Source organism: Nicotiana tabacum, chromosome 24 (assembly GCF_000715075.1).
Source record: "Nicotiana tabacum cultivar K326 chromosome 24, ASM71507v2, whole genome shotgun sequence".
Taxonomy (NCBI): Eukaryota; Viridiplantae; Streptophyta; class Magnoliopsida; order Solanales; family Solanaceae; genus Nicotiana; species Nicotiana tabacum.
Genome location: NC_134103.1, coordinates 14,994,586 through 15,016,372, shown reverse-complemented (window position 1 = coordinate 15,016,372; position 21,787 = coordinate 14,994,586). Strand labels below are relative to the sequence as shown.

The 21,787-nt window shown below is 35.0% G+C and overlaps 3 protein-coding genes across 8 annotated transcripts; all 3 read left to right on the top strand.

Moving 5' to 3' along the window:
- Positions 1–479: 479 nt before the first annotated feature.
- LOC107827118 (protein SUPPRESSOR OF GENE SILENCING 3-like) lies at positions 480–16,733 on the top strand. 6 transcript variants are annotated; one of them, XM_075247179.1, is made up of 6 exons: positions 480–582; positions 5,511–5,660; positions 6,878–7,050; positions 7,690–7,842; positions 7,959–8,167; positions 14,579–16,733. In XM_075247179.1, the coding sequence occupies exon 6, from the start codon at positions 14,609–14,611 to the stop codon at positions 16,499–16,501; it is 1,893 nt and encodes a 630-aa protein (XP_075103280.1). In that variant the 5' UTR covers positions 480–582; positions 5,511–5,660; positions 6,878–7,050; positions 7,690–7,842; positions 7,959–8,167; positions 14,579–14,608; the 3' UTR covers positions 16,502–16,733. The 6 variants fall into 6 exon arrangements, with proteins under 6 accessions (XP_075103280.1, XP_075103279.1, XP_016509673.2 ...); XM_075247178.1 differs by lacking the exon at positions 480–582 and having other exon boundaries at positions 4,987–5,660; XM_016654187.2 differs by lacking the exons at positions 480–582; positions 5,511–5,660; positions 6,878–7,050; positions 7,959–8,167 and adding an exon at positions 7,162–7,598.
- Positions 576–3,044, top strand: LOC107827121 (uncharacterized). Its single transcript, XM_016654194.2, has one exon. The coding sequence runs from the start codon at positions 638–640 to the stop codon at positions 2,132–2,134; it is 1,497 nt and encodes a 498-aa protein (XP_016509680.1). The 5' UTR covers positions 576–637; the 3' UTR covers positions 2,135–3,044.
- Positions 16,734–16,866: 133 nt separating the features above from the next.
- LOC142161667 (F-box/FBD/LRR-repeat protein At1g13570-like) lies at positions 16,867–19,241 on the top strand. The gene is made up of 3 exons (XM_075247181.1): positions 16,867–18,356; positions 18,502–18,660; positions 18,748–19,241. Exons 1-3 carry the CDS (start codon positions 18,138–18,140, stop codon positions 18,829–18,831), a joined length of 462 nt encoding a protein of 153 aa, XP_075103282.1. The 5' UTR covers positions 16,867–18,137; the 3' UTR covers positions 18,832–19,241.
- The last annotated feature ends 2,546 nt before the right edge of the window (positions 19,242–21,787 follow it).

Here is a 21,787-nt window from a genome sequence, read left to right as displayed (position 1 = left end):
TTTTCAATTTTAATTTATGTCAGTCGCTACTCTATTAAATATTTATTTATATGTTATTTAATGAATATTGTGTTATTTATTAACAACATATTATATTTTAGATTTGCACTTTTTGTTTTTTTTTATGTTTATATATTTTTATACAGTTATAACTTATAATAAAATTAACTTATAATTTTATATAAAAATAAAATTAACGTAAATTAATTTATAAAAATTATACACTAAAATTAAAATATAAAATTAATATTATAAAGATATTACATAAAAAGTATAAGTAATTACAAAATTATAATATGTTAAATTAAAAGTATTATATGATAAAAGATAATATTAAAATATTAATAAATAGTAATTGTGTTATAAATAGTGTTACACTAAATTTGGTGCAACACTATTCTCGTACCAAGTATACCAAAATATTATTGTGTTGGAGCACCAAAATAATATTGTGTTGGAGATGGTCTTACTAATATTGTTATTCATTCTACTTAATCTACAAAAGGGTAAAAAGGGAGCAAACCAGCGGCAAGTTGCCGTACCTACACAACCGCCGCTTACCTCCCCGCCGGTGAGTTCAAGGTAAACTTATGTAGCTGTTTTTGGTGATTCTTCTTGCATCTATTGTGCTTGATAAATGGCCTTAAAACTTATTCAAAGAGGAACTCATGAAGCTGAAAACCCAATCGAAGTGTCTCTTAGAGAAGCTTTTGAGCTTCTTAAACCCCAACTAAACCCCCCATTTTCCTTAAAAGTCCTTACACAAGAGGAATACTCAAAAATTAATAAAGCTTTAATTTTTGGCATTTTATCCCAGCCCCATTTGGCTAAAGTTCATATTAAGCACCTACATGCAATTATTACTGATGGGTATGATTTCTTTACTTGTATTCTTGTCAATATTGTTGATGAATTGTATCCAAAGTTGCTTGACTCAGTGAAAATTCAGCTTATATGGGTTACTAAAGAGATGTTGAATGTATTAGCTATAGGGTTTGATAAATTGCTAGTGGCTCTTTTAAGGCAAATTTTAGGTGGGGATTTTAGTGAGGGCAATTTGTGGTTGTGTTTGGAGATGGTTACCTTGTTTTTAGCCAATTGGGATTGTTTATTAGAGGAAGAACCATTGGTTTTGAATAAGGGGTTGTATGTGTTCCTTCGGTTATTGGCTGATCATTATAGATTACCAAGTAATCCAATGACGGATGCATTGAAGAGAATGGAGGTTGAATTCTGTGGTCGACTTTTGCGGGAACAATTTCCCTTGTGTTTGAACATAGGGAGAGACTTAATTAGGCTTTTGCAAGACTTGGTTCATATACCTGAGTTTAAAGCCATATGGAAAGACTTGTTATTGAATCCAAGACAGTTTAGGGCGGACGGATTTGAAGATATCTCACAAATTTACCGCATAAGAACTCCAAGTTTGTACTTTTTGCTTCGAATAACTCCTGAAATGGAAACCAAATTGAGGTTTTTGCTTACACATGTCAAGTTGGGTAATCAAAAGAGGTACCAGGTTTGGTTTGCTAAGAAGTTCCTTGGAGTGCCCGAGAGAGAAACCATTTTAACTGACATTGTTAGGTTTATATGTTGTTCAGTTCGTCCATCCAGTGAAATTACGCAACCGGACATCTTACCAAGATGGGCTGTGATTGGTTGGCTATTGAAGTCGTGCAGGAAGGGTTATATTGAAGCAAATGTAAAGCTTGCATTGTTTTATGATTGGCTTTTCTTTGATGAAACCACTGATAGTGTAATGAACATTGAACCTGCAATTCTTTTAATGGTGAACTCTATACCAAAGTATATTGAAGTCACCCATACTCTTCTTGAGTTTCTACTAATTGTGGTTGACAACTATGATATTGAGAGGAAGGAGATTATCTCCAAAGGGGTGTCAACGGCTCTTTCTACGATTGTTAAAAAGGGAATTATTGGTTCACTTGATGTTTTGACTCGATGTGACATGATATCACCAGTCCTTAGGGAAATGCTTGGAAAAATGTTATTGGTCATGCAAAGTAGCCATTCCAAAAAGTTAGGATCAACCAGTGTTACCCATGACATGTCACCACCTATACATTTGCTTCCATCAAGCTTGGGATCCCAACACCCTAACAGGGTAAGCTGAAATAAATTGTGTGTCGTCACAGGCATATTCAGGACAGATCTGCTAATGCATCTCTTTCGCCTCCTGAAGAATTGCTTGTGAACTTTTTCTTTCAATAGGTGATAAAGTTCCACTCAAGTGGATGAAAATTTCAAGGAAAAGTTTGAAATCAAGGTGATAGGAGAAACATCTCTAGAGCAGTTTTTCAACGATCAGTTGAAAATGATTTACAATGCCAGGACTGCTGAGGAGGACAAGTTTGAAAAGATACAGCAGGAACAGCGTGAGATGATCTATCAATCTAATGCAACTATTTCCTCGGCTGAGGATCGTCGACTCAGGGCAGAAAAAGTTGCGAAATTTATCAAACTTCAGGACAAGGAAATGGAAGAATTTGTGGAAGAGAGGGATAATCTGATAAGAGCTCATGAAGATAGGGTAGCTGCAATGAGACGCAAATACTTGCTGCAATACTCGGAAGAGGCAGTTGCACTTGAGAAGAATTTTGATCTCGAACTGGCTAAGCTGATGGGGAAGTACTCACCAAAGCAATCTGAGCAGGTCAATGCAGTAATGCCGTGTGACCCTATAGTAATACTATTCAAGCGCCATCATAGCTTTAAATTTCTGATGAACGTGGGATCCTCCACTGACTTTTATATCCTGGTCTGTCAATTTTTTTTTTTTGATGATGCTAAAGAAATGATTCTATTAGTTATATTATGTCCTAAAATATATGCCTTGAACTAGTTGTTCTAGAACTAATGATGCACTCTAGCTACTATTAAGTCATATTTTCAGGGGTTTAATTATTTGTTTTTGGGTTGTGAAAACCTGTCGTCACCTTATGTTTGATCACTTAACCAGTGGCTTTTTCTTTGTAATTGAAGGAGTATGAAATATATGTCTGCTAATTCCTTCCTAATTGTTACATAGTCTACTGAAATTGTTTATGATTGACTTGGTACATTGATCGAGCTACTTTTGTGAGAGAGGAATGGACATTTGCTCTATCCTCTACTAGTAATGCTTCAGTATGATTTCATTTAACAAAATAAAAGGCCAAAGCACTTACAGAAGACTTGAAAACTGTATGTGCTTCTGATCTTTTTTTATCTTTTGGATGATGTTAGTTTATGAAACTAATTAAAGGATGTGTCATTTCAATTAGAACATACTGGCCCCTTCCTGTACTGCTTTATCTAGCTCTTGGTAAGTTTAATTTCACAGAATGTTTTGGCTAAATTACTTGTTTACATGACTTCCTGGTGTTCAACTGTCTCAGTGCAAAATCAATGGATCGAAAATGTTAACTTTGACTCACTCTAATACTCTTCAATTGATGAGGTTGCTTATAGTATTATCCGAAATTTTCAACATTGGCTTGTCAAAACAGTATGGTTAGGATATCATACTGAAGCAATGACTGGTCATGGTTCCATATGTGATAAATAGGAAGCATGAAAAATATACAAAAACCAACTTTTAATTGCCCTTGAAAATTCTGCACATTAGTAATTTAATTAGAGGGGCCATACTGTAGTTTTATCACAATAAATAGGAGGCAAATTGCAATTTATCCATTTTACAATGTGCACCATTTACGCATATTAGTTAGCCATCGATCATCGGAGAAGTATAGGAGTGACTACTTCACAATTAATCCTCATCAGGTTCACACTACTACTGGTTTCTTCATTGTTACAATTCATGTGCTATTATGGTCTGGGGTTCTGTAGAACATTGAAATCAAGAATTGTATTTATATTTTCTGGGGGCATAATTAAATCAAATCACCTGAATCGTGGGATTTGCTTAAAACTTGACGAGGTTGAAGTCGTCATTGATGTCGCATGATGGGGTTGGGGTTCTAAGGCTTTACCTTCTGTCTCATACTAAGTTTTAGGCTATTCATATTTTACTACTTAACTACTTACTAGTTTATTTAGGCTACTAGTTTGATGTCAAAATATATATGGCCTAAGCTATGAAACAGCTAATTTTCTAAGTTAATTTGACCAATTATTGGACTTTTTTTTCTCCTTATTGTGTGGCTATCCATGTCAGTTTGATAAGCTAATTTTCTAAGTTAATTGTAAAGAATGCAATTAGACCACACCCTTTCTATTCTTCTTACAGTTATGGAATGTTAAATTTGAAAATGTCATCCGCAGTTCTGTCTAGATAGTTTGGAGATCTTCCTCATCTTTGTATTCCTGTTTATTTTCTACCGGATCTTAACGTCGATCAGTCTTATATGATGCCTCCTACGGGAAAAACGCAAACTTTGCCTCTCGATGTACTTGACAACCTTCCCGAGAATGTTATTGATGATATTCTTAAGCGTTTGCCTTTACGAGATGATGTGAGGACAAGCATCTTATCAAGCAATTGAAGTTATATCTGGTGCAGGCTTTCATAGTTGAGACTTGATCAAACACTTTGGAAAGCTAAAAGGGATTTAACACATTACAAGTAACTTTACAAAGTTTACTCCCTCTATTCCTTGTTTGGAAGGTTGTCCTAATATTGACAACTTGATTTATTTCCTCTCTAGGAATGGTATTCAGCATCTTGTTCTTATACTTCCAATGAACAGTGTCCGAGACAAATTGCCTACTTCATTTTTCACATGTATGCAATTAAGGCAACTGGATCTCGAAAATTGGTTAATCTCTAGTTGTCCGTTGTTTGAAGAATTGGTGCTGGAAATGGTAGTTTCGTATAGCAATATTGTTGAAATTAATGCTCCCTTGCTGAGATCAATTGACTTCACAGGCTGTATAGGATCTATTACTTTAAAAGATGTCCCTCTTCTTGCAAAACTTTCACTTGTAGATACAGGATTTGTCAGGGCTGATAACTTTGAAATGGGATATTGTGAAGTTTTTAGAGGTCTTGTTCTGCTCTTGATGCATCTCGACATTGATTGCCTGGTAAATGTTGCTTCACAGCTATTAATGCATTTTTTTTCCGCTTCGAGTCATCCTAACTTTTTGAATTATTTTTAAGGTGCTTTGCTGCAGGAGCAGGTTTAGAACCAACAAAGCTTCCCTTTAATCTTAACTCTGTCAAACATTTTCGCTTATCTGTTTATCTGTGTCAATTAGATGATGTTTTATGTGCTCTTGGCTTGATTAGAAGCTTCCCATGTTTACAATATTTAGAAATTGAGGTTTTCTTTTCTTTTTCTTTCTTATGCACAATAGTTTCTTTCTTATTTCCATACTCCTTAAATCATCAATTAGTTGAGATTTGGTTAATCTTTTCTTAGACGTCTTATGTGGATGATGATGATGATGTGTCTGCTCTAGAATGTCTTGAAGTGGAACATTTCTCAGATGTCACATTTAATCACCTCAACGAATTTAAGCTAATGTATATTAATGGTTCAAAGCCTGAGTTGCAGCTTATGAAGCTTTTGTTAGCCAAGTCTCACGTGCTGGTGAGGATGCTAATCGAGCCCTTCAGGCCAGTTAAAGATTCTGCAACAGTCAAAATACTCGCTGAGTTACCAAAATTTCAGCGTGCATCACCTAAAGCAGAAGTTAGATTTCTAAACTAGTACTCCACAAGATTACAATCTTGTTTATTGATCTTCAGGATTCTTTAATCAAACCATACAATCTATGGCTCAAAATTTTGGAAGTTAATTATTCTGGGTGGATGATTTGACTAGTCTGTTACATAATTTGTCATTACTTCACGTTGACGTTGTTAATGTTTATTTCAAACTTCAAAGTTAGGTTGCGGGTTGCTGTGTGTTATTTTTCTACTTTGGTCATATCTCAAAGTAGAATTTTATCTCTGTAAGTTAGAGCCATGTAGAATTGATACTAGGTAGAGTAGATAGCACTTGCTATTTAACTTTTTCTTTATTCACTATGGTATTTAATATAATCTCACAATATCCTCCTGGAATTTATTCTGTTTTTCATGCCAAAATGAATTGGTCCAGGAAACTAACTTTAAAATAGTTATTACTGTATTACAATCTTCAAAGTACTTTGCACAATATAATATTGGTAAGTGTAATAGTAAATTGAAAGTAGACAGGAACTTAAACAAAAAAAATCAGGATAATTAATTTGAGACAGTGCATGCGTCAAGAGTTTATAGTCATTAAGAATAGGAATAGAAACAATTTATTTCATTTATTGATCTTGAAAACCTCAACTGTCATTCTTTTCCTAGTGAACTGAAAAGTTCTTTTCGAATCTGGAGATGGCTTTAAAAGGCTATGCAAAGTAAAGACTTAACAAGTTACAAATAGCGGCAACAGCTAAAGCACTGAGGATAGAGAAAGGCTGGTTACATCCTTTTGAATCATTCATCATCAAAATTCAAGAATCTTAGGTCTTGATAAGGTTGAAATGCTCTTCTTTTTTCTTCATCATTTTTTCACTTTAGGATGAATTACTTATGCATTCAGTAATTGAAATAGTAAATATTTATGTTCAAATGAACTTATTGTGTAGTTATCATTGTCAATTTGATAAGCTTAATTGAAGCAAAAAGGTAATCTGGTTTAAGACTGATGATTAGTGACTATAAGATTGAAGGACGTGTTTCTTGCCGTTGAGATTTAAAGAATGCATTTTATGAATATTAAGAGGAGATGGATTAGTGATTCAATTAGAATAGACCCTTTCTTTTCTTACATTTTTGGCATGTTGATTTAACAATAATCATAGAAGTTTAATGTCTGTGTACTCTGTCCGGATAGTTTGAGTATTCCTTACCTTTATATTCTTGTTTCTGCAGATTCTTACTGGCAATTATTATTATATGATGCCTCCTAAGGGCGAAATGCATGATTGTCAAAGTGTACCTCCAAATATACTTGGCAACCTTCCTGAGAATGTTATCGATGCCATTCTAATGCGTTTACCTTTACGAGATGTTGTGAGGACTAGCATCTTATCAAAGAAATGGAGGTATAACTGGTGCAGACTTCCAGAATTGGCTCTTGATCAAACACTCTGGATAACCAAAAAGGATTTAATGTACTTTGCACATAAATTCACAAAGATTGTCACCCACTTTTAACACTTCACGATGGACCAATAACTAAGTTTTCACTGTCCATTCATGATCATTTTTTATTTGTTTGAAGTTGAGGCATCTGACTCTCCAGAATTGTTTAATACGTCCTCCATTGGCTTTCAAGGGATTTTATAGGTTGATTAGCCTGGAACTACGTGAAGTAAAAATTTGTTCCAAATTTCTTGAGAATTTTTTATCTCATTGCCCGTTGCTCGAGTACTTGGTATTGCAGATCTCATATAGTTTTTAAGCAATATTCAAATTATTGCTCCCTGTTTGAAATCCTTTGACTTCGCAAGAGGTTCTGTTTTTCTAATAAATTCTCCTCTTCTTCCGAAACTTTCACTTGTGAATACGGATTTTTCTATGGGGCATGGAAAATATGGTCTTGCCAAGTTTTTCGAGTCTTTTCCTCCACTTGGATTATTGTGGTGTCCAGGTAAATGTTGCTCCATGATTTCATTATAGTGCATCTTTTGTCCTTGTTCTTTTGGCCTTTGAGTGGTCCTGATTTATGGCGTTGTCTTTAGTCCTTGGTTGCAGGGGCAGGTGAAGTACCAAAAGAGCTCCCCTCTGCTCTTACGCGTCTTTACTTATCTGATGTTTGTGTAGATCCAGGTTGGACTTTATGTGCTCTTTGCTTGATCAGAAGCTCCCCATATTTACAAGAAATTGAAATTCAGGTTCAAAAATTACTACTACTTTTTTCCCTCTCTTTTCTGTATGTAATTCCTTTCTTATTTCATAATCCTTAATCCTCAATGTTAGTTCAGACTGATGGTCTTTTATTAATTTGTAGTTGGACTATGAACTTTCCAATATATGGTGGTTAGATCAGGAGACCAGCTGTGTTTCTCTTGAAGTAAAAGGTTTTTCAAATGTGCCAATATTGAATCACCTAAGAGCGGTTAAGGTGATAGATACAACAGGCAAAAAGTCTGAAAAGTTGCTTATTAAGCTTCTATTAGCCAAGTCTCTGATGCTCGTAGGAATGGTAATTGAGCCCAGGTTAGATTCTCCTGAAACAAGACTTGAGTTACTCACAGAGCTAATACAATTTCCGCAGGCATCACCTAAAGCAGGAGTTATCTATATAGGTTCATAGGGTGGTATCCAGATCAGAGTCCGGTCTATCTCCACTGGTCTTTTACACCACCATGATCTTTGTCTTAGATAGGTTGGAGGTTAATTAAGGCAAATAGAGAGAAATGAATGTGGATGGTGTAGTATATGGTTGTGTTTCGGCATTGCCTTTTGATAGATAATGAATTTCAGTTTGGATAACAGTACCTTCTTACTGCATCTAATAAGAATGAGATGACTACAAATTTTCTTGCTGTCCTATTTCAGAAGTGAAAACTTTTCAAAACAATCCTGAATATATGATCCAATTTCAATAGCATACACGATATTGAATCCTTCCTGCACGCGTAATGTCACTTTCTAGCTTGTTCATCATTCATAACAAAGCGATGAAGATTTGCACTCTTTATAATTGACCAACAAACCTTTGTTTGCGATTGATTTGATATGTTATAAGGGAAAATGCCCAAGTACCCCCAACCTATGACCGAAGCTCCAACTACACATTTTTCCTTTTCCTATTACCCCCGAACTATTTTAAAATAGAATAAGTTCACCCTTGAAACACTACAACCAGATTTCTGCTGGGAGGTAAACTACACGCCCTAGACAAGTGAATATTTCATTAAAAAATTATTTTTCTGTTCTTTCCATTTTTTTTTTCTTTCTCTTTTCTCTTTTTCATTTACTCTTGTCCCCACCAAACTAGACAACAAAGTTTCATGCCATGCTCTAATTTTTGGCCCTTGATCTGTTCCTTTTTTTTTTGCTGCTAAGCTAGGCTTGAGGCCTTTAAATGGCTATTGTGGTGGCGACGTTTTGGACGGTTTCTATCACCGGTAATTGTGGGGGCATAAAAATGGTGGCTCTTATAATTAAGAGGCGAATAATGGTGAATGATCTGAGTATATTTATGTCTGTTGGGTAGGGGTGGGCGTTCGGGCAGTTTTGATTAGATATAAAAATTTTAGTTTGGATTTTTGGTTTTTGGATTGAAGAAATAACTATCCAAATCCAATCCAAATAAGCTCGGATTGGATCAGATTTTTTAAGTTCGATTTCGGAATAATCTGTTTGGATATTTTGGATTTTCTTTTGAGCCTATAAGTTGAGATGTTTCTGGCCTTCTTTTTTCTTATAAAAAATGAACATCTAAATGAAGTATTCGTGTTATATTACGTAAAAAGTTTCTTATTCTCACTGCAATCATCCCAATAAAGTATTCAAGTAACAAAATCATCATCAAGAAAATACAACATAGACGCTCACAAGGCCCATAAGAAGTAAAAATAGTAAAATCGTGTCTAAATAGAAAGTATTCTCATAGTAATTTAGGAACTAGTATTGAATATATGACTATATGAGATAATGTCTAGTATTGAATATATGACTATGAGATAATGTCTAGTATTGAATGGGTAGAGTATTGGACTTATTACTATTGACATGTGAATAATGGACTAAATATGAAGTATAAATATTTCGGATTTTCAGATAATCCGAAGTGCCAAATCCAACATCCAATCCGAAATCCAAAAAATTTAAAAATTAAGTCTGTAGTCCAATCCGTAATTCGAAAATCCAAACCAAAACTCCATAAAACTCAGATTTCGGTTTGTATTTTGGGTTTGCCCAAACTATGCCCACCCCTACTGTTGGGTAAGAAAAAGGCTTTATTCGGTTTGAAATGTCAAAAACTCTATTTTTTCTGGCAAAAAAAGAGAAGATTTTCCGGTGCTGGATATTTCCAAATCTCAGGCAAAATAAATAAAAAGATTTTTCGGTGCTGGATATTTTCAAATCTGAGTGGTTTTGCTTTACATATGTATAATTTTTTAATAAAAGTGTGATTTGTGTATTCGAGAGTGGGAGAGGAAGAAAACTAACCCAAAAAATTAAAGAAGGCCATAAAAGTCGCCGACGATTGTTGTATGTTGTTGATGGGAATAGTGAAGTAGAGGAGAAGAAGGAAAAGACAGACAAAGAAAAAGAAAAAAGAATGTATATTTTTAATTTTAATAAAATTAAGAAAGTAATATTTTAAAATTATTTTTTCTTCTCACTCTCTCAGAGAGAGTGATATACACACTTTGCTACATAAGCCTTTAGATGCAATTAATTATTCTCTAAACTAGTATAAGGAGGTAATAGGATCCCCGAAAAGGAAAGGTGTGCAGTTGGAACTTCGATATAGAATTTTTTTCCTAATACTCAATAAAACCTAATGTACCTTAAAAATAATCAAATATAATGAAGATTTTGTGATTCAGTGCGGCGGAGACAAAAAATACTAGGTGATTTCTTCTCATTTGTCCAACCCTTGGTGGATAGAGTTACCCGATTTCTGTTTCTAGTCTGCGGTGGCAGGTATCCCGTTGAATTAGTCGAGGTGCACACAAGCCCGAACACCACGGTTATAAAACAAAAGTGCAAATGAAAAGTAGAAGTAGAAAGGAATCTAAAAGGAGTTGTCCCATATATGAAAAGGAAGAAATACTCTTACCCGCTTTTAAGACCACCTTTGCCTATTTGAAACTCAATCTACAAAAGAATGTGATCAAATCTCCACTAACAAAAGCCCTGCAATGGCTATTATTTCTCCCAGAATATTTATTTTGACCATTAGAATATATACTATTTCTACTGCAAATTAAAGCCAACTTTTCACTTAAAGGAATATTCTCATTTTGAGAAGCAAGGAAAAGAGGAAAAACTTTTAATCCAGGAACAAAGGAGAAGAAGGTTTCTGGTACGCTTCGAGTTCTTTCATGGTTTCTTTTTTTAATACTCCCTAAATTGGAGTTTGTTTCAGTTATATAGATTCTATAATTGCACTCAAGGGTGTGGCCTAGACACCTAGTGGTCAAGGGTGTGGGTTGGGAACCTGCGATCTTAGGCTCAAATCCGAGCAGAGACAAAAAACACTAGGTGATTTCTTCTCATCTGTGAAAGCCTCGGTAGATAGACTTACTTGGCACCTAATGCTAGTGGGAGGTAGTAGATATCCCGCGGAATTAGTTGATTTGCGCACAAGCTGGCCCAGACACCACAAGCTGGCCCAGACACCACCGTTATCAAAAAAGAAAAAAAAGTAAAAAATATATATTACGTAATTATGTTGAGATGAACTTTGTAATGTTATGTATTATGAGTGGATTATTCAGTTCCATTGTTTTTATTTATTTATTGATGGTAATGGATAGTTCCATTGGGTTTATACTTTGAAAGCATGCTCAGGGTTTTCGCAGATTGTGGGAAATTAAAAGCTACTGAGCTTAATTTGGCATGGAAAAATAAATAAACAACTAAATGCCATTGAAAATTTCATTAAGTTAGTAGTGATTTTTATAAAACTTATCCTAATAATGAATGAACAATAATGCAAGTGTTAAAACTAGTACTCCTTCCATCAAAACAAAAAAAAAGGTAGCTCCTCTTCCAACTTAAGTCTACAATTTGTTATATATGGACACTATTATTAAGGTAACACTGGAGTTTAATAGTGTTGGAAAATGATATTGAGTCTGGTCCGCCGGCCCATAAGGGTGTTAATTTTAGCCCATTAGCCCATTAGCTTTATCCTCCTCCTAAACCCTATTTATTACTTATAAATATACCATTATGGGTGAAAAAAGGTTAGCTTCTCTACATCATCTTGGGGATTAGCAGGTTGTCGACAAAGAAAATTCATTTGTTTCCTACGATCACACAAGTCGTGGTTGTTGCAGATCCGCTTTCGCTAAGGGGAAACTCGTAAGTCTCCTAAACTAATATTTTGTTCAAATATTACAAATAGCATCTAGACTAAGTTGCTCGGACTCTTAACTTTCCGTACCGCACCCGTGTCGACATGACGTGAGTGTGGGTAGGAGATCCGTACCGAATATGGTCAACTGATTTTGGGTACTAAAACGATGGAAGAATTTGGGACAGATACAACGATTTTTGAAATCAAAACAAAAGCTACGGTGAAATTGAAAAAAATGCAATACCTTGTATGTAGAAATTTCTATATAAGTCATTTTCCTTCTATTTCCTTTTCGGATTCTGCTCTTGATTAATAATTTCTCCTTCTCTTAATACCCTGTAAGGTTTTCAAATAATGTCTCATGATTTAGACATATTTTTATAACTCTATTAATTATTTTTTAATTATTTTTAGCCGAATCCCCTTATCCGTACCTGGATACGTACTCCCGAATCATAAAGTTTAGATCATGAAGTATCCGACCTCTATATCCACATTTGTACTGGATACTCGCACCCAAGTCTGAGCAAGTAAGCACCTAGATGAATGTGGTAGTCTAAGAGTTAAAATGAAGTTGATCTTCTTTTTGAAGAATTTGGATATTCTTTGAATATGAATGGGTCCCAAATTACATCTTTGGTAATCTAATAATTTAAAAAATATTAGTAAGTGTAAATAAAAAGTGAAAGTGATTTTTATAAAATTTATCCTAATAATGAATGAACAATAATGCAAGTGTTAAAACTAGTACTCCTTCCATAAAATAAAAAAAGGTAGCTCTTCTCTTCCAACTTTAAGTCCACAATTTTGTATATATGAATACAATTATTAAGGTAACATTGGAGTTTAATAGTGTTGGACAATGATATTGAGTCCGATCTGCCCACAAGGGAGTTAATTTTAGCCCATTAGCTTATCCTCCTCGTAAACCTTTATGGGTGTAGAAAAAAAGGGTTAGCTTCTCTACATCATCTTGGGGATTAGTAGGTTGTGGACAAAGGAAATTCATTCGTTTCCTACCAGTGATACAAGTTGTGGTTGTTGCAGATCCGCTTCCGCTTAGGAGAAACTCGTAAGTCTCCTAAACTAGTATTTTGTTCAAATACTACAATTAGCATCCAGATTAAGTTGCTCGGACTCTTCACTTTCAGTACCGCACTCATGTCGACATGACGTGGGTGTGGGTATGAAATCCGTGTCGAACATGGTCAACCGATTAAAGCTAGGGTGAAATTGAAGAAATGTAATACCTTGTATATAAAATTTTCTATATCAGTCCTTTTCCTTTTATTTTCTTCTTGGATTCTGCTCTTGATTAATATTTTCTCTTTCTCGAAATACCTTGTAAGGTTTTCAAATAATGTCTCATAATTTAGACATATCTTTATAACTCTATTTTACATTTTTGAATTATTTTTCGCTTAGTCTCCCTGCCTGTATCCGTACCTGGATATGTACTCCGGAATCTTAAAGTTTAGATCATGAAGGATCTAACCTCTAGATCCCAATGCGCATCGGACACCTGCACCCAAATTTGAGCAACTAAGCTTCTTGATGAATGTTGTAGTTTAAGAGTTAAAATGATGTTGATCTTCTTTTTGAAGAATTTGGATTTAATGGGTCCCAAAGTACATCTTTGGTAATGTAATAATGCAAAAGATATTGGTAAGTGTAAATAAGAAGTGAAAGTAGACAGGAAAGTTAAAAAAGGAAGAAAATAAATTTGAGATAGTGCATGTGTCAAGAATTTCTAGTCATTAAGAATAGGAATAGAGACAATATTTTGATGTTGAAAACCTCCATGCTCATTATTTCTTTATGGAAGATTCAGTTCAGAACTGAGAAGTTCATTCTTTTGGACCATTAGAACAGTTTTTACATCTTGGAAATTAAAACCAAGTTTTCACATGAAGGCCGGCCTACTCTACAATCTCCCTCTTAAAGAGAATTATAATCTCATTCCTTTGTGTGCTACTTTGGCATTCAAGATGTCATTATATGCACAAGAGATTGGAAAGTAAATTTGGCGAGTAAAAGGTAATTTTAATGACTAGAACTAACGGCTAGGAAAGATTCATGGGAATATTTGGCAATTGAAAACTAATGGCTAGCTAGCTGGAAGAGGATATTTTTGGGATAGTTTGAGTTAGTCTATTCTTAAGCAATTGAATGCAGAATCCTTCTTCCCAAATACATATAGGAACCATTGTATTCAACCGCTTTCCTTAGTTGGCTTATCTTCTTCCTTTTCATGTCTCACCTCTGCCTCCCTTCAAACATTTGAAACTTTAACTTGAAATTGTGCCCCAGCAGCTGAAGGCACGTTCAAATTCAAGAATCTTGGTATGCTTTTAAGTGCTTTCATGTTTTTCCTCTTAATAATCATTTCTTTTCCTTTTTGATTAATTTTAGTCCATGTAAAAAGGCTTTATCTTCTTGATCTGGTTCACCTTTCCTACTGAAGGTTGTATGCTTCTGTCTCGTCGATTTGATTTATAAAATTGAAACATATGGAATTATTTCTCAGTCGAAATTCTCATGTTATTTTCATCAGTTTCTGTTTTTTTGTTGACATCTTCCTTCAACAGAAAAGCCCAGTTCGTGTAGTTCATCCAAAGATGAGTTCCAGCAAAAGGGTTGGGAAGTCTTCTAATTCATCAGGAAAGCAGAAAGCTATATGCGAAACAACTACTACACCAACGGTTGATGATATAAATGTAGGCGTAGAAGATATGGGGTTGAACTCCGATCAAAATGATGGATGGATAGTGTGTTCTAGAAAGTCCAAGAACAAGGGTGGAAGCAGCAGTGCTGGAATGAAGCAATGGATTTCTCAGAATCCCACTCCAAAAGCCAAACTGGGAATGCGTAACAATATTGTTGGATCATCAGGACAGGGGTCTAGGAATAACTGGTCCACACCTAATTATCATCCTCGAAAACCTGCTGGCAGAGAATGCTACACACCGACACCCGCTGCAGTTCCTCCTGCCCTGAAGAATGGTTGGGATTGGTCATCTGTCGCTCGTTCCAATGAGGACCATGATACTTATTCCCCTGTCGCTGATGTCAAGGCTTCCTGTGAACATGATGGAGAGGATAATGAATCGGATTTGCCTGATGATGACAGTGATGATGAGCTTCCGAGTGATGACGACTTTGATGATCACTCGGATGTAAATGAAATGAGTCATGAGGTACTCAAGGAAAGTCGTTGGTTCAAGAACCTTTTCAAATGTCTTGACAGTTTGACTGTCACTGAGATTAATGATCCGGAAAGACAGTGGCACTGCCCTGCATGCAAAGGTGGTCCGGGTGCAATTGAGTGGTTTCCAGGGATACAGTCAGTGATGAACCACGCAAAAACGAAAGGATTTAGGATGAAATTACACAGACAACTTGCTCAACTTTTGGAGGAAGAGCTGCGTCGGAGGGGAACTTCTGTTGTACCTCCAGGTCAAGTGTATGGAAGATGGGGTGGCGGTGAATATGAAGATAAGGAAATAGTGTGGCCACCGACCGCGATTATCGTGAACACAGTGCTTGAGAAAGATGAAAATGACAAGTGGATTGGAATGGGAAATCAGGAGCTGCGTGATTATTTCAGCTCTTATGCTGCTGTCAAGGCAGCGCGAAGCTCATATGGTCCACAAGGCCATCGTGGTATCAGTGTGTTGATTTTTGAGGCCACTCCCGTGGGATACATGGAGGCTGTACTTCTCAGTGAGCAGTTTTCTGAAAAAGGAAGTGATAGAGATGCATGGGAACACAATCCAGTTCTCTTTTATCCTGGGGGAAAACGTAAGCTTTATGGTTACATGGCAGAGAAAAGAGACATGGACAACTTTAACCGGCATTCACATGGGAAATCAAGGCTGAAGTTCGAGATGAGGTCATATAAAGAAACTGTTTCGAATCCAGCGATGCAGATGTCGGAGGATAATCAACAGCTCATATGGTTCAAGAACCAAGCCTCTAAGCACCAAAAGCGGGCTAAAGCTACTGAAGAGTCTCTAAGACTGGTGAGTGAAAAGCACCGTCAGACAGTCGAAGAGAACAAGATTGTCAGACTGAGAACTAAGATGCACCATGAACGGAACAAGGAAGAGATGGAATATCTAGAGCAGTTTTTTAATGATCAGTTGAAAATGATTTATGATGCCAGGACTGCTGAGGAGGACAAGTTTGAAAAGATACAGCAGGAACAGCGTGAGATGATCTATCAATCTAATGCAACTATTTCCTCGGCTGAGGATCATCGACTCAGGGCAGAGAAAGTTGCGAAATTTATCAAACTTCAGGACAAGGATATGGAAGAATTTGTGGAAGAGAGGGATAATCTGATAAGAGCTCATGAAGATAGGGTAGGTTCAATGAGACGCAAATACTTGCTGCAATACTCGGAAGAGGCAGTTGCACTTGAGAAGAATTTTGATCTCGAACTGGCTAAGCTGATGGAGAAGTACTCATCAAAGCAATCTGAGCAGGTCAACAGCAGTGATGCCGTGTGACCCTATAGTAATACTATTCAAGCGCCGTTTTAGCTTTAAATTTCTGTGAACTTGGGATTCTTCACTGACTTTTATAATCCTGGTCTGTCCATGTGTTTTGATGATGCTAAAGAAATGATTCTAATAGTTATATTATATCCTAAAACATATGGCTTGAACTATTTGTTCTAGAAGTAACGATGCACTCTAGCTGCTATTCAGTCATATTTTAAGGGGTTCAATTGTTTATTTTTGGGTTGTGAAACCTGTCTGTCACCTTATGTTTGATCACTTAACTGGTTTCTTTTCTTGGTAATTGAAGGATTCTGCAGTATATGTCTGCTAATTCCTTTCTAATTATTACATACTCTTCTGAAATTGTTTATGATCGACATATGCTCTATCCTCTACTAGTAATGCTTCAGTGTCATTTCATTTAACAAAATAGAAGGCCAAGGTACTTAAGAGAAGATTTGAAAACTATAAATAGTTTGTAACCTTTTGCATCTTCTTGATGCCTATAATGCAGTACCTTACTTAATAAAAAAAAACTATAAATAGTGCCCAACAGTTGAAGACTTTAAGCACAACCAAGAGAAAGGCTAAACTCCATCTTTTTGGATCTTGGTAAGCGTAATTTTTGCTTCTGATCCCTTTTTATCTTTCGGAAGATGTTAGTTTATGAAACTAATTAAAGGATCATTTCAATTAAAATATACTGGCCCCTTTCTGCACTGTTTTATCTTGGTAAGTTTAGTTTCACAGGCTAAATTACTTATTTCCATGACTTCCTGGCGTTCATCTGTCTCGGTGCAAAAGCTGTGGATCCAAAATGTTAAACTTTTACTCACTCTAATACTCTTCAATTGATGAGGTTGCTTATAGTATTATCCCAAAATTTTCAACATTGGCTTGTCAAAATAGTTTAGTTAGGATACTATACTGAAGCAATGCCTGGTTCACACTACTACTGTTTTCATTGTTAACACAATTCATGTGCTGTTATGGTCTGGGGTTCTGTAGAACTTTGGAATCAAGAATTGTATTTATATTTTCTGGGGGCATAATTAAATCAAATCACCTGAATCGATTTGGGTTTTTGCTTAAAACTTGATGGGTTTAAAATCGTCATTGATGTCCCATGATGTGGTTGGGGTTCTAAGGCTTTACCTTCTGCCTCATACTAAGTTTTTTAGGCTATTCAAATTTTACTACGTAACTACTTACTAGCTTATTAAGGCTACTAGTTTGATGTCAAAATATATATACCTAATCTGTGAAACAGCTAATTTTCGAAGTTAATTTGACCAATTATTGGACCTTTTTTTCTTCTCCTTATTGTGTGGCTGTCTATGTCAGTTTGATAAGCTTAATAGAAGCAAAAGGTGATGTGGTTCTCAGTCCTATTCTTTTGATTTTTTTTCTTTAGAATAAGAAATCTGTATATTCCCCTTTATTCATGATTCATGAAGTATTGACGGAAGGCTTCCTTGTTGTAAATAATGCAATTAAACCACACCCTTTCTATTCTTCTTGCAGTTATGGAGTGTTAAATTTGACAATGTCATCCGCAGTTCTGTCTAGATAGTTTGGAGATCTTCCTCATCTTTGTATTCCTGTTTATTTTCTACAGGATCTTATTGTCGATCAGTCTAATATGATGCCTCCTACGGGTAATCTCAAGAGGTTGTTTATCAAGGACGATGAGAAATTCAAATCAATCTCCTTAGAGAATGCTTCTAACTTGTCTGAACTTTCTGTTTCATTGGAGAGAGTTGTAACAGGCAGGGAAGGCAAACCTGTTTCTGATTTGGTTACATTTGTGGGTACCCTGTCTAAAGTCAAAATACTTCCTCTTAATGGCATGTTTCCGCAGGTATTTAGTGCTATTGAGATTATTTCTACACTGCTTTTTGTTCCTATTACTTTAACCAAGCTTGTATTTTACCTTCACAACTAACATTCTTATTTTTTAATTTAATGTGATTAAATTGTGTTTTCACACATCATTAATGTTTCAGCTCCTAGATGAAGCTCCTGTTCTGCCAATGTTATTGCCATCGTCATACTCTCTAAAGATTCTTGAACTCAAAGGTGTGAACTTTATGGACTTTAATCAAATATCTGTAGTTGTCCTCCTACTTGCAAGTGCTCCCAACTTGCAAGAACTCTATGTAGAGGTAAGTTGTGAAACTCCATCTAATTCATGATAATTTGTTTAGGAACCAAATAAGCACTTTTTATGTTTCTGCTATATTTTTGTGTAGGCTTCTACAATCGAGCGCGCTAAACCAGGAACAAGTCTCGGGTTATCTAAAATGCTTGGACTGCTGCACAACTTTTCCCCTTAGCAAGCTTCATCTGGTCAAATTAACGAATATCTCAGCTTTCATTCCTGAGTTTGAGTTTATCCGATTCATTCTCTTTAGCTCGCCATCACTTGTGATAATGAACATCCTGGAGCACCCAGAACTTGAAGCAGAAAAAGCATTGAATATAGCTAGGAAGATGCTCCAGTTGCGGCCACCATCAGCAGTGTCTATAGATTTCTCAAGGGACAGCAAAACACTAGTATCATAATGTGAGTTTCAGGGAACTGGCATTGGTAACAGAATTACAACATTAAGTTTTCTTACTGCATGATTTGTGGTTTGTTAACGTTCCAATTCTTTTGGTTGGTTAGGGTAAAGAATCCAGATAAAATACTTAATTTTGTGGAGAAGAAAAGAATTTCTCTTTTAAGTCATTCTTGCTAACAAGATGCATGACATTTATAGCAAGTTTGCTACTCCCTTCGTCTCATATTATCAGTCGTGGTTACTAAAAATAGTTGTCTCAAATTATTTGTCACTTTAGAAGTTCAAGACAAAATTAATTATTTTTTTCCTTTTTTACTCTTAGTAATAATTATTCTTGAAACTTTGTTCAAATACCAATGAAGAAAGATTAAATATTAAGACATGAATACGGATAAAATAGTCAAAATTCCATCCTAATTAATTTTTCTCAAGGGGCATGTATAAGAGAATCATGACAGATAATATGAGACGGAGGGAGTAATACTTTACTTGCTGCACAGCTGACATTTATGATTAGTAATACTTTACTTGCTGCACAGCTGACATTTATGATTTCAATTCTTAGCCCTTCAATCCTTGTTTCATATTTTTCTTTTGTATTTCAACAAAAGTCATTGAAATTTATGCAACTTTGAGCAAAGTGACTTGCTTAAGTTCAAAATATTGAACCATTCAAGGGTACTGACTTCGAACCGATGGTGCTTCGACTTATATATGTTTAGCACAAGCAGTGGCGGAGCCAGAAATTTTATTAAGGGGAGTCAAAATATAAAGAAATAAACTCACCAAGAAGTGTCAATACATAGTATATATATATATATATATTTAAAAAAAATTACCTAGCTACACAGACAACACAGTGTATTTTCCGACAATGGGATGTCAGTTGATACCCCTTGAGTGCATGTGGCTCCGGCACAGAGTGCTAGCATGAATTGTTATATACAATAACTGGTGAAATTAATTTACATAGTAATTCCAACACTATTAATGATTTCAGGTGTTCTTGCTAAGCCAATTTGATCCTTTACTCACAAGTACAGAGCTGAGTTTTTATAAGGGAGATCTCCAGCTAGTGACAAATAATGCACAGATGTCATTGTTTTAGTGACGGATTTGAATCCAACATTTTGTTAAAATTTCTGAGTGTTTTGAAGAGCCAAAATGAGGGAAGTAATCCAGCAATCACACTTCTCTGCATGGATCTTTATTTTCATTTAATGCCTTTCCCTAAAATTCGTATGCACCTTTTCAAAGGCTATTAGTATTTATTACAACTATACAAGGGTTATTATTATTTCTGTCATATTAATTTGGACAACTAGAACAAGTTTCTCCTGCAAATTAAAACCAACTTTTCACATCAACGTCGGCCTACTCATAGAGTTCAGAAAAAATAAAAGACTTTTTGAGACTTATGTTTTTAAATATATCATAACATTTATGTTACTATAAAACTTCTCATTATGGGTAAAATGAAAAATTTGAATTAAACTGTTTCCAAATTTTAAAAAATAATCATTCTTTTTGGGATGGATTAAGAAATAAGTTCACATTAATTATAAGTTAAAACAGATGGAGAAATATATTTCTTAATAATAATAATATGTGTAAATACAATTGGCTTACTCTGCTTGGAAAATAATTCGACGGAAACATCAATCATGATATAAAGTAAAGTCGTAATTCCGTCGCGCCTATCCCGAAATCAATACACAGCCAAATTATGACAATACACTGGCACAAATGCAATAGAATTTCCTATGTGCTGTGAACTTTTTGGTTTACATTTGTTGCTCTTTGCATTCTCTTTTTTGTTCAGTAAAGTTTTATTGTCAAAGAATATTACGAACTTATACGCTTGAATTTGACCAAGATTGAAATTTAGGGGTGTTAAAGTGAATTCGCAAAATCAAACCAAACCTATTGGCTATTATCATAATCAGGTCATATATAAAATATTTACAAGTAATTTATATGATAAGATTTAATTGGTAACATGTCAATTAATATGTTATCACAGGTTAAAATTATTAATAGTGTAGTTTTTTTTAGTTTAATAGTGTATATAATTAAATCCTTGTCTCGATGTAATTTGCTAAGTAGTACAGTTATTACTTGTAATTATGTGTTTCGGCCAGAGGCGGACCCACATGGTGTCAAGAGGGTTAAGTAATTATACCGTGCATATTGAAAAATTATATTTAAGCATAGTATTTATATAGAAAATAATAAATTGAACCCTCTTTAACAAAGATATTCTTTGTTGAGGTGGTCGAGTGGGTTCAAAATGTTTCGAGGGTGCCAAGTTCGAATCCAAATTTATTCCATCTTCCAATTAATTCTTTTAATCTCCCTCCTGGGAGGGAGCATATGCAACCAATGGCCAAGATTGTATTTGAGATTAACCCTTCTAATATTACTCTTATGTCCCCTCATATATCATTTTACTATGTTACTTTATCTTTCTTTTCTGCCGGAATACAATAAAGTTATTCTATAGTTTAATTTGCTCAAAAAATCAAACTTGCCTACAAAGTGAAATTGGTTCGTTGTTTCTTAAAATTTGATAAGAGGCAAATATATTTGTTGAAATTATTTATAATTAGTTAGTTTTATTTAGTTTAGTGACGTTTATTTGTTTTATACTGAATTTTCTAGTTTGGTATATAGCTCCAAAAAGTTGTTACTTGAATTAGTTTAGTATTTATAGATTTATTCTCTCCGC

Excerpts from the sequence above, each read along its gene's own strand:
- LOC142161667 (XM_075247181.1), top strand. The coding sequence starts at position 18,138 with ATGATGCCTCCTACGGGTAATCTCAAGAGGTTGTTTATCAAGGACGAT. Across the intron at positions 18,357-18,501 it reads TTAATGGCATGTTTCCGCAG|CTCCTAGATGAAGCTCCTGT; the intron begins GTATTTAGTGCT and ends TTAATGTTTCAG. Across the intron at positions 18,661-18,747 it reads TGCAAGAACTCTATGTAGAG|GCTTCTACAATCGAGCGCGC; the intron begins GTAAGTTGTGAA and ends ATTTTTGTGTAG.
- LOC107827121 (XM_016654194.2), top strand. The coding sequence starts at position 638 with ATGGCCTTAAAACTTATTCAAAGAGGAACTCATGAAGCTGAAAACCCA.
- LOC107827118 (XM_016654187.2), top strand. The coding sequence starts at position 7,533 with ATGGAAAATATGGTCTTGCCAAGTTTTTCGAGTCTTTTCCTCCACTTG. Across the intron at positions 7,599-7,689 it reads TGGATTATTGTGGTGTCCAG|TCCTTGGTTGCAGGGGCAGG; the intron begins GTAAATGTTGCT and ends CGTTGTCTTTAG. Across the intron at positions 7,843-14,578 it reads TACAAGAAATTGAAATTCAG|AAAAGCCCAGTTCGTGTAGT; the intron begins GTTCAAAAATTA and ends TTCCTTCAACAG.